General features: G+C 38.3%; 1 protein-coding gene across 1 annotated transcript; it reads right to left on the reverse strand.

Annotated features, from left to right (window-relative positions):
* Nucleotides 1-2,053: 2,053 nt before the first annotated feature.
* Nucleotides 2,054-12,673, reverse strand: SNAP29 (synaptosome associated protein 29). The gene is made up of 5 exons (XM_026091921.1): nt 12,451-12,673; nt 10,682-10,878; nt 9,562-9,647; nt 8,115-8,219; nt 2,054-6,366 (listed from the first exon to the last, which is right to left on the reverse strand). Exons 1-5 carry the CDS (start codon nt 12,637-12,639, stop codon nt 6,209-6,211), a joined length of 735 nt encoding a protein of 244 aa, XP_025947706.1. The 5' UTR covers nt 12,640-12,673; the 3' UTR covers nt 2,054-6,208.
* Nucleotides 12,674-12,710: the final 37 nt, after the last annotated feature.

A 12,710-nucleotide genomic window follows, 5' to 3' on the forward strand; every position in this document is an offset into this window, starting at 1 on the left:
AACACACACTGCGATTACACAGAAATTCCAAGAAAGGATGAGGACTCAAAACCCAGGAAAATTGAGTCAGATTCTGGTACCTAAATAATCTGAACTCAATGCAGTGTTACCACTGGCAGAATTAATATACAGATGAGAGTCTATTGAAGAGAAGCTTCTTCAGTTAGCTATTTCTTTCCATAAGATGGAGAGTGCATGAACATTAAGGATGACAGAGCAAGAAAGAAGTTGGGAAGAATGTAGAAAAGGTTCAGCTAGAGAAAGCAAAATGTAAGATGAATAACTTCATTGAATATAGACAGCGACTAAAAGCTAGAAAGTATAAATATCCCAGCTTAACCTAGCTGACCTTGGAAGACTGTAAGAAAACACACTGAAGCTGGGCAAAGGTTTCTTATGAATGCTATCCATAGACAAGAAAGAACAGTTTTACAATTAATATGGAGGAAAAAGAAAAATCCTCTAGAATTAAGATGCCAAAGAGGCCATTTGTTTACTCCAAAATATCCACAGACTGAGATAGGAGCGCTTGCTAGAAGGTTCTGCCTCGCCAACAGCAAAGTCACAACCCATCTAGACTTTTTATAGCTGAGGCAGGGCTCCAACGTCACTGTATTTAGCAAACCCTGCCTGGCAGTCAGGGATCTTCCGGATTTGGCAGTCCGTTTATTCTGGGGGTACCTCCCTGCTTTCCCTCAAGTGAGCCTTACCAGGCCTCCAGTTCTGGCCCCAATGCAGTTGTTCTTCATATTTTCCTGTTCTGGGAGTCCGTAAAATATTTCTTCGGAAGCAAACAAACCAAACCTCTACCAAACGAGGATGAAAACTGTAGAACTTCCTCTTTCCAAAACCAAACCAACCAAACCTCTTCTCAGAGGCAGGGGGGAAGAGAGAGACAGGCAGAAGCATTGGGGTCCTTTTCTCCAACAGCCCCTGCTCTGCCTGTTGTTACATACTTGCACAAGCATCCTTCATTTAGCTCCCCTTCCTCTCTCATTTCCCAGAAACGCAGGATCTGTGCTGTAAGCAAGCAAGGCCTTGAGAAAGCACAGAAGGGCTGAATGTCTGACCAGCCATTAAAAACAAACAAACAAAAAGCAGCCCCCCAACCCCCCCCCCCCAAAAAAAACCTAGATTTGTGTGAAATTCTCTGAGATTCAGGAACTGATTCTGCATGCAAGCATAGCAAGCTAATAATACTCCTCGTGAAGACCCAGAATCCATTGCACTACTCCGTTCCTTATCGTCTTCCACAGAACTCTTGGCATTATTTTGGTTTTTCTATATGCAACAAGGTGCATAGATGGAAGACTTCTCCCTTCCCGTTTGTCGAAGAAGTCTCAGTGCCGCAAGGGCAGCAAAACAAAGTTGTCTGAATTTTAAAACCTTGTCAATCTTTCTAGCATACTAACTTCTCATTTCGGAGCTTTTGTAATAGCACTTCTGAATCTCTGCTTTATGGTATCGAGTAAAATTAAGATAATCAAACTCTATCAAACCCCCTCCACCCCCTCCCAAAATTTGGAGCCCAACTTTCTCCATTCATACACAGATAACAGTCTAACTAGAGGTTAGGGCATTCTGGAGACTTTTGACATCCCCAAATTTGGGACCACACAGGAATATTATATACCCATTGCTTTAGAGCTTTCAAGATGGAACTGGCATTATTCATAGTCTGCCCTGCTTCTCACCTTCTTCATGTATATATCCAGTTAATGGTATTCCTCATAGACACAAGTAGCATGGAAAGACACTTTTCAAGCAATATCTTGGATTATTTTATCATCATAAGTTAAAGTTTTGCATAAATGAATGCCTGTCTGCATTCCTCTTTCAGGATGCAGGAGAATCAACTCAAGAGTCAAACAGAAATTTAACACCTTCTTTTTATTCTCAAGAAACAAAAATCACCACCTGCAAACTAATTCTGATCTAACTGGCACAAAAATTAAATTTAATAGACTATGTCTACCTTTTTAACAGATCTTATTATGGAGAAGTGTCAATACAATTATATTTTGAAGAATAATGGGAAATAAAGGCAAAACTCTCCATGACCAAAAAGCACCTTTATTGACCATCTTACCATTCAGCACTCATTTAATTCAATATCCTAAATTGCTGAACTACAGTCCAGTTTAGCATTTAAATAAGAGAAAAAGATATTTCAATCTGACTTGTATAAAAAGTGTTATATCTGGGTGGCATATAATCAAAGAACTATTAAAAAAGCCATATACACAAATAATTACTACCTGCAATTTTGATGATTAAGCTCCACAAATTTCAAAGTCAAACATAATACACCTCCTCCATATGACATTATTCTTGTAGAAGTGCCTACAAAAGTCCATCTGTTCTGAAGGCAGTGTGGTTGGAAAGTATTTTCTATTTCACCATTTAACAAATTACAATCACTTCACAAAAATTACTAGGAAGCAAAATATTTCAGATAAATTTCACACATTAAAAAAAAGCTAAAAAAGGCTAAAGCCTTTTTTCAGGGAAAGGCCAGATTCAAAGACAGTATTTTGTATATAACCTGAGTAAAGGCAGTAGTTTCTCCTAGAAATTTTGGATGGCACCCATGCTCTGCCCTCATATTACACTATATAGTGTCCCAATGATTTCAGTAGGCCAATACACAACAAGCCTTTGTAAGACAGACTAAAAGTCAGCTGCACAACATCATTTGTTACCATATTTAATTCAATGCTCAAGAAATTTATAATCAACTACACTGAGGAAACTAGTAGCCAGTTACTGCTCCACCCTTCTCTCCCCTCTCTTCCTTTTTTAGAGTATATCTTATTATCTATATTGGGAAGGGTATGCTCCTTCCCTGTATTTTATACCTCTTCTAAATTTACTAGCACACCTTTAAAGAAAACCTCATTCTACAAAGACGACAATAGAATTTTTTTTGCTAACTTATTCTTAACTTAATATTACACTTCTACTCAAGCCAATAAGAATAACATTAATTAGAGCTCTTTTGCTGCAAGGACATTGATTCCTATGCCAACAAGACTATTTAGGCAGAACAGGTGGTTTAACTTACCAAGTCAGCACTTCAGTGAAAATGCAGTTTCTTCTGAAAGTCCTGTCCCTAACACAAGATAAGTTTTTCAATGGTATCCAACAAGAAATAAAAACTGTACTTTATCTCAGGAACTAAAAGGAAAGTTACAGAAATAAGTCCTCAGTAACATGTGCAAGATGAGATTTCCTGGAAAGGCAAAAATCTTTTTTTTTTCTTCTTTTAAATTCCCTTTTGTGCAAGATGCAAAGTTATTTTAGCCAGCAAAAAAATTTCATCACTGTTACAAAACAATATTGTGTCTTCATGTCAGTTAGACTTAAGTTCTTTAGCAGCAGAAAGTATAAAGCATTTTTATGAAAGCTGAGAATGGAAAGGGAATTCGGTTTGCAGCAGATAATCATTTATGCCCGTGAGAAATCTTTATTCCCACAAAAGAAAGCTGATGTGGGAAGTAATCTTTTAAAACAAGGCCATTAAGCGAAAGTAATAAATAGAGCAGGAAAGCCCAAGTAGTGAGAAAATAAAGGCGTATGTTACTCACTGACACAGTGAATGGGATTGTTAGAAGAGATGAGAAGTTAGACCTTTGTATAACTTCCACATGGCTGAATTCCTGGTTTTCTAGTCTGTTTGGATCGCGAGGCACTCAAAGCAGAAAAAGATTTTTTTAATTCCCCTTCCCTGTCTGCTTTTTAAAGGCATCAAAGATATCTAACCAGGATACAGGAAACTTCTAGTAAGGCTGATATAACTAAACTGTCAATCAAGAAAACTGAGTCAGTTTTGTGAAATAATTTAGACTGAAAAAAAAATGGAAGAGATTACATCAAAAAGGTGACATATTTCACTCTTAAATCAACTGTAATTTTTGCTTGGATTCAAGCTGTACATTTCTTTTTATTACACATAACAGAACTAGATCTTCCAGCGAAATTTCTCATCTGTTAACCATAACTTACTGGAGAAAACGTCAACCTACATCCCAGCCATCAAAGTCTTACTTTGGAAAGAATCAAGCTGTAAGGTAGTTACATTAAGATGAAGGTAGATTTCAGACTAAAAAGGAGTGTCATTTGGGACATTTTTTTAATATTCTCTGTTGTGGACAGAATTTACAAGTCCTCTTCTTAAGAAACAAATGTGTCTGTTAATCAGCACTAGTGTAAGAAAAAACAAAAACTAATTCTTTTCACCTTTTTAATTAAAAAGGGGAGAGTCAAATAAGAAATCAAAACAGGTACAATCAAAATTTTAACCTTACTTCACTAAGGTACTTATAATTTTGAAAACTAATGATCCATTCTATCTGCTAAAGAAACACATCAGCCTTCTTGAGGTATCAAATCAAATCATTCGTGAATATCCTGGCAGAGTAAGAGAGAATTAATCATGGTATACACCCACAAGAGTAGATGATATATTGATATTAATAGGCTTTTTCAAGCTTCCAAGTGAATATACATGACAGTGAAAATTGAAAAGCTATGAAAGATACTCAATAGTTCATAAGTTTTTATGTTGCTGCAGGTCACAGCCTTTTTTAGGGAATGAATCAATGATATCAGTAAGATAAGGCAAAACATAGGCTCACCTCAAATCTCTTTCATAACTCTACTTCTGCTAGTAATCCCAGGAATAATTATTTTTTCAAAACACGATGCCCAAGTGTAGCTATTTTTAGTGATTTATTTTTCTACAAGTGAACTTTCATGAAACCTAGTGAAATAAGAAAGGCTCAGGATTTCTTAGGTCTGGTTTTACAGTCTAGTACACTTTGTAGCAAGTTATCTCAAAGTAACAAATCCCTTAAAAAAGGGAAGGAGAAAGGAACCTGAATGCCATGTTCCTAAAGGATACAATCTTGATAATCCTAAACTCCAAGATCTTCCTGTCATTTGTAAGACATGTGGCACCAGCTCAAAGCGACTATCACTTCTTAGCCACTCACTGTCATTTGTGATAGTGAGTGTTCCAATACTGACACAGGTCCCTACTGTGATACAGTGGTACGTACGACAGAATAAAACAAACTGGAAAGCCCAACTTGTATCTGGAAGACTCAAAAACATTTCTGTACTTTTCATCAGCTGCAGGAACTTTTTGTACCTGCTAAAGTCAGTGTCGAAATATGTGAATCATAGTTGAGTTTCCTAAAAACACTGACATTAAATAAAAGACTATAGCGTCTGCTCACTCCCTAATCACCTTTGTTTGAAATAAATATTAAATTAAGGAACTATCTCCTACAATCTGCTCATACAGAATCAGTCCAACTCTCCATTTTAAAAATGGAAGCTATTCTTCAAATAACTACCTAACTGAGTAGGTTGAGAAAGGGCAGAAAATGAAAAAGCAGAAGGTGCCAATGTATATGAAAGGAGCTTTTAGAACACATATGTTTGAGTCCTGATTTTGCTACCTAAACTTTTCGGGTCATTGTCATCAACAATTCTTGTACCGATCTTTACAGAAAATACTGTAAAGGAGAAAATTCTGTGACTCAATCATAAACACCATAGTTTATGGATCCACCATTTGGGAAAAGTCATCCTAGGAAACGGAACAAGTACAGGATATTATCATTACTGTCTGACACCCTTGATATTTTACAACTTCCATAGAACAGTTTGTTCCTTAATCCCCAGAAATGCCAGAGGGCAGTCACTTAGAATTATTTTTACAGCTGGAAATCAGCATTTTTTCAGAATTTAGAATAGCTGTAGGTAAACAGAACTAGCAACATTTGTTCTGAACCAAGAAGCACATTTTGTTCCCCTCCACATTCTCCCCAAAACAGAGGCAAAATGTAGTTACTTTTCTCATCGCAGCTCTCTGGCCAAGGACACTGAAGCATTGTGGACTGCAAATTCCTCCATGCACATGACACACAGTAATGTCATTGAACAGGGTATCCAGCATAAAAGCATTTACCAAGCGCTTGAAGATTTTACACAACATGCACTTTTTCCATGTACATTAGGAAAAAACTTAAGATAAAGATATTATGTTGCATATAAGATTATGCAATTTTAATGACAACAAAATCAATGACATACCATGAAAAAAAAAAGTAGATGTTGCCCAAGAATTTTTTTTGAGAGATCTGATGAGATAGGACAGCCAAGAAGAACTGATTCTGAAGTAAAAATTTCTATGAACCCTTTAAAGTTGTCGGACTCTTTTATCAGTGCTTGCAATGTTGACATCCAGCGTCTCTACTTTTTTAGTTAGCCGATCAAGCATATCATCCTGCTCCTCTATTTCTGTCTGCAGACCAAGAGCTAGGTTTTTCAGACGACTCAACCCAGAAGACATCTCATCTGTCAATAGACAAAGAAAGCATAAGGATTCAAAGCTGTAGAAAGGGTACTGTTTAAGGGGACACTGTCAAGATTCACTCTTCTCTAAAAGCTTGAACTAGAAAACATTAGCGACAAGTGCTCAAATTCAAGTATTCTCCTGCAATAGTGGAAGCACCAATATTTTATGACTGCTAGTGAATTACTATCAGAAAGTAATTACTTCCCTCTTCTTTCCATTACCAGTAAAGTACAAATGCTTAAAGTCAAATTGGATTTTTTATAAGGTACTGAGTAATGTAGTTCTTTTAATTTTCTTAAACATATTTTAAAGTAGGGCACAACTTCTCTCAGCTCAGTATACACAATATGCTCACTACCTCAATTATTTTTCTTTGAACTGATCTTTGTTGCAGAGATACAACTAATATACTAAAGATTTAAGCAGTTAACTGTTTAACGTAGTTGAAAAAAATCCCATCTCCAAATTCCAGATTTTGTAATTAAAGCTACAGGGAAACAAGTTTATTGCATGATTGACTGGTACAAATGTTTCTGGAACTAGTAAGTTTTGTGTGGCCTGGGAATAGAACAAATGTGCTTCCACTAACTCTTACGCTTGACTATTTCTCTTTGATCTAGTTCTTTCTGATTTCTTTCCAATCTCATCTTTCTAGGTCAGATAAACAGTGACGCATGTGAGCAAAGAGGCATTTTGTATATATACTACAGAACAAAGGGGAAAAAAAAGCCAGCTGTATGTTTTTTGGAAGTAACACAAGAAATGAATATAATCCACAAATGAAATATTGACTGCCTTTTGATTCTTCTATTTTCTGCAAAACATGTATTTATTTCAAAAGCTGTGCGCAATTGTCTATTTTTTGGATCCAAACTGATGTACAATTTAATAACCGAGTTTTAACTGTCAGCCAGGTAAACTGAACACATCTTTCAAAGTAAGGGGTAAGCTCTACATAACAAGGAACTAAGCATCCATACTATTCTTATCTGGATGTTAATCTAAGGCAGTATTTTCTTCTTGATATTACTGATACTTGCCTAGTAAGATATTCAGAACAGGAGGATGAGCCTTCTTGGCCCAGTGATATTCCAGTCAACTTACAGGATGATTCAAAGAAACATTTTCATACTCTGAATGCAAATCTTGTGGGATACATCAGCAGTATTTCCTCATTCAAATGACAGAGATTTGCTAGCATATTCACATTTAGTAAGAATGCTTATTATTGTCAATACATGGCTTAAGAAGGCCAATGCTTTTGTTTTTTTGTTTTGTTTTTTTTTTCTTTCTCCTGGTCTCTTTGTTCAGTGGCAGTTCACAAACTAAAGATTTTTAAAGCACAAGAATACAACAGAAGAATTAAAGTATTGATGCCAATTACATATCAATTCCCATAATAAGTTTATATTATTCCAGGCATCCTAGCCAGGTTGTTGCTAGCTGATTTCATGTGAAATGCATTTCTAACTCAGATTTGTCATTTATCTTTGCAGGTAGTTAACCCACTGACGTCCCACAGTATTCAACCATTCAGACAATATATGTTTCAATCAAACATTGGACTCTGCCACGCAGAATGTTTTGAAATGCAGACTATAAGCAAATAATTTTTCATTATCAAAGTTCAGAAATTAACTAAATAAAAAATGTTTGCTGGGAATATATTATTTTACTTTTCTCTGTCTTGAGAACCAAAAACTGTGAAAATAGGACTATGTCAAACAGCTTCAATTTTCTCACTCACCTAAGTTGTTATCAATTTTCTGGTGATAAGCTCGCAGATGTTGATTCTTTGGATAAGCATCACATTGCACTGAAGAAACAGAATCTGCTCTGCTGAAATCGTTATCTGTTAACAATAAAAAATACAGAATGTTATATAATAAAAAAAGCTTTAAAGAGTCCAGCTTTAGAAGAATATTAAAAATTAGGCTGACTACAGATGCCACTTAATTACATAAGCTGCTAGAAAACTATCAAAAGCAGTACAACATCACTATCTAGAGTACCCCTCAAGATGCAGTTATTAACATATGCAACTGGCTGCATATGAAAGCTGTAATTCTCTTTCCCAACTGCCTTCTGTAGTTCTGCTGGGTAGTTGAGAAAAAACCAACAACAAACACCACCACCACCACACCAAAACAGGTAGTAATTTCTACCAGCATTTAAGTGTCCTCCTAGGTCAAGCCACCCGAGAGTTGTTTCTGCCCTCTGCTGGACAGTCTTTTAATATTAATGAGTGGAGATTAATGTATCTAAAAAGAGGCCAAAAAGATCCAAGAAACGATTTTCAGTCAGCTGAGAAGCTTCTAGCTTTTCTGTAAACACAGGCATTGCCAATTTCACAGAGCAATGCTGGGTCATCCTCTTGGAGTTTCAGTTTAAAACACCAGAAGCGTACTTCCTGCACATCACATAAAAGTTGAAAAATTATCTATTCAGATTAGCTTGCTTGCTAATCAGATTTATCCAAACTACTTATGTGGCATTGTATTTCTGGATGCTAATTAACACCAAAAAAGTATTTCTTTACTTAGAGTTCTACATCTCTAAAGATATGCCACTGTTTTCTCACTCTTACCAAATAAATAACTGAACCTCATTTTAAAAAGTAACTTATTTTGTACACAAAAGTCATTCACAGAAGTTAACTCATTGTGAGAAAGGGGAACAAAACGAAACCCTGCGTGCTTCCTTGTGGGAATAAAATACTGACTTCAGTATGGCAGGTTAGCCTGTGTTTGCAGTAACAAGGAAAACACATTTGAAAATTATGGCAAACCACAGTTAAGAAGGACAACCTCTGAACCTATGCGTTAACAGTTTGGCAAACACAGGATAAGTCTGCCTGCACATTAAGTGGATTCTTGGCTATAGTCTCCTCTGCGCATATACAAGCGCTGGATTCTTTTACAGTCTTTACTAGATACAGCATTAATCCCTTGCAGGAAGAGCTAAAAAAAAATCCATATACAAGTAATATTTTCATGTCTTGGGTATGATGAGTTTTAGGGACAAGCAATTCCCTAGAACTGATGGTCACGAAAGGTCACGTGCAAATCTCCATTAGGAGTTAGGTAGCAATGCAAGTCAAGAGTTGGGCAGGCTGAAGAGTCTGTGCATTTACCACTGTGCAAATCTCCCCTACTTGGATGACAGACATTCAGTATAAAATAAAATTAACAAACCTGAATTATCTAGCCTCCTTAAATTTGGATGACTTTCCTGGTATTTTGACTCTTGCTCTTTACTAGACATCATTGCTTCTTTTAATCTGGTAATGCAGAGAAAAAGAAAACATTCTCATGGACCAAAAACTTGATTCTGAATCTGTTAAACAAAAACAGGTATTTTATCCAAGAAGACTGAGTTTGTTAGACCCAATTCAACATGTCCTTTACAATGGACTGTTAGCATTTGTCTTCAGTGAAAGCAGAATAAGACTCTCTAGTGCTGAAAATAACAAAACTTTAGTATCAAGACAAAACTTCTTCCTCAGTCTTGGAGGCAAACTATTTCTTTCTGCTAGTGGGGGGACTCCTGGGAGGAAGGGAGGAGGAAGGGTAGGAAATCAATCCATTCAGCATTTTTACAAAAATTTCTTAGTTGAAAAAAGATACATTCACCTTCATAGCATTTATTTTTATTTACAACTTTTACTAAAAGGTCGAGAGATACACATAATGTTTAACAGGAACCATGTTCATGCTACAATCTTGATTTCCTGCTAAGACTGGAGTAAGCATGATAATTCAGAAGGCTCTTAAGAATTACCTGTGATGGAATTTCCTACAAATATGAGGTTATTCTTATCACTACAAATATAAAGAAAGGTAAAAACACTTCTAGCAGAGTCAAAGGAAAAAGAATCAACAGAATTTCTTTTACATTTTAAGTTCCCATTTTCTAGTGACTTTTCAGACATGCCACTGGAGATAAGTCTCCAAAAAAGGTTAAAAAGGTAGATGGATTAGGTGAAGAGTTTAGGTAGAAGACACATGAGTGAAACTAGGGAAATTTTGAGAAGACTTTGAGGAGAAAAAAACCTAAAAAACAGAAAAAAAGCCCAGAAGCCTGGTACTTGGAGAACTATGGAGGAAGACAGAGCATGTATGTATAGAGTAAAAAGTGAGGGTCCCTGATAACAGAATAAGGGAGGAGCAGGTGACTGGGCTATGTCCTGCTTTAAGAAGTACTTCAAAAAAACTACTCTAGATCCAGAACCTCACAAAAATTTTCTAATATCAGGCGGGTCTCTGGCTTGGCCCCAGAAAAGTACTATTATACCCAAATGTTTATTTTACTTACCTACTGTTAGCATTATATTCAGGGGTTCCATATGGTTCTGGCTTGCTTTCTGGAGGTTTGGATTTGAAGTAGTTTACCAAGCCCCCAAAAACGCTCTTAATGCTATTTATGTGTCTTTGACTAGTCTTCAAATCCTGGTCCATTTTATCTACCATTTGTTCTGCGCGCTTCAGTGCCTCTCCTTGACGTACAAGCTCCTAAAAATATCGACAGAAAAGGGGAAGTTAGTACGGATAAACTGCAACATCAAACATTTTTAACAGATCCTCTAAAGAAAAACAACAGAGTTCCTTCATCTACCCACATAATTTTTAAAGGCATCCAGCCTTTCCACTTATTCCTTTTCCTCCAGGGCATTTCAATCAAGAGTTGCTAGCCATCCATAATGATATGCTATACCAGCTATAAAATTCTCATAACTAAGCGAAGCCCAGTTTCCTGCCACCTACTACAAATGGGGTCTAGGAAGTTTCTGTATCAGCCCTCTATCAGGTTGAAATTTCTGTCCGTTCCTGCTGGAACAAGCATTGTATCAGATGGGTGATGTAGTGAAAACTACATTTTATGGCATATTGTTTATGGAATGGAAATGACCAACCAGAACTACTTATTGTTGTGGATGACGCTTTCATTGATAAGGGATACTATTTTCACATTATTGTTGTGTTCTAGATAACTTGGAAAAAGAACAGCTAAAGGAAATACATATATGTACATTCCTGTAGTATGGAAAAAAATCTAGCTTTTTTTCTTCTCTAATACTTAGAGTGCAGGATTTAGAAATCCTGATACATGCAGCTACGTTATTTACTAATGCAGTAGCACAAACACTATTCCAAAGTAATCCAAAGATTAATTCTGGCAGTAAAGCTGCCTGTGGCTAACACTAACAAGAAAAAAAGACTTCAGATTCATATTCTCTCCAAAGTTTTGGAAATTCTAGTTGAATATACTTACTTTCTCACTCAAGCAATCTAGCTCACACAGTTCAAATTCTACCATTAATCCAATATTAAGCCTACATCCCGACTCCTTATTTCAGCTTCTCATTAAAAAAAAAAAAAAAAAATCACAACTCGGCAAGTTCATGGAAGTGACACATGTAGCCGTCTTCAGCATAACCACCTATGACAGCTTGGGGATGGCCTCAGGATGACTCGGGCAATCAGGCTACTAACATTCAAGTAAACACTTCATTAACGGGTGACATAATCCACAAGGCCTCTTAATATAACCCCTATTCTGAAACAACTCGGTAAGAACGAAGGAAATGATTAACAGGGATAAAACTTGGCACATGATAAACAACCATTCAAGAAGGCTTTTCATTTAATCAAGAGAACAGCTACGGCTTTTGAAAGAACTTTGTACCCAGATAAAAATAGGTGACCCTCAATAAGGATTCGTAAGAACGCTTAAAAGCAGCTGAAAACACGCCCGAGTCACAGGCCCGGGAGCGCACAGACGGCGCGGCCCGCGCGGGATTTCGCCCCGAAGGGACGCGCCGCCGCCGCCCCCCGCTCAGCCCCCGCGCACGCAGCGCAGCGCCGTGCCGCCCGGGAGGCCGGAGGGCAAAGCGCGCGTGCGGCAGCGCTTCAGCCGGAGGAAAGCGCAGCAAAAACCCGAGGAGAAGCGAAACAAAAACCGGAATGGAAGCCCAAACCGCAGGGCTCCTCCCTCGGGGGTGGGGGGGTCGCGGAGCCCCGGGCGCTGGGCCCGCCGCGGGAGCGGGGAGGCCGCCCGCCGCCCCCCCCCCCCCGGGCACCCACCTCGGAGGCGGCCACGCCGACGCGCTCCGACTCGTAGAGCAGCGCGAGGGAGCGGGTGGTGCTGTCGGCCGTGGCGGCCGAGCGCCGCAGCACCTCCCGCTGCAGGTAGCGCTGCCGCTCGGCGCCGTCCGCCTCCTCCTCGTCCTCGTCCGCGGCGAAGGGGTTGTAGCTCCTCGGCGGGGCCGCCATGGTGCCGCCGCCCGCCTCGCCCTGTGGGGAAGGGGCCGCGGTGAGCGCGCCGCGGGGAGGGCGCCGCAGCG

This window comes from Apteryx rowi, unplaced genomic scaffold, assembly GCF_003343035.1.
Source record: "Apteryx rowi isolate R43461 unplaced genomic scaffold, aptRow1 scaffold_93, whole genome shotgun sequence".
In the NCBI taxonomy this organism is placed as follows: domain Eukaryota; kingdom Metazoa; phylum Chordata; class Aves; order Apterygiformes; family Apterygidae; genus Apteryx; species Apteryx rowi.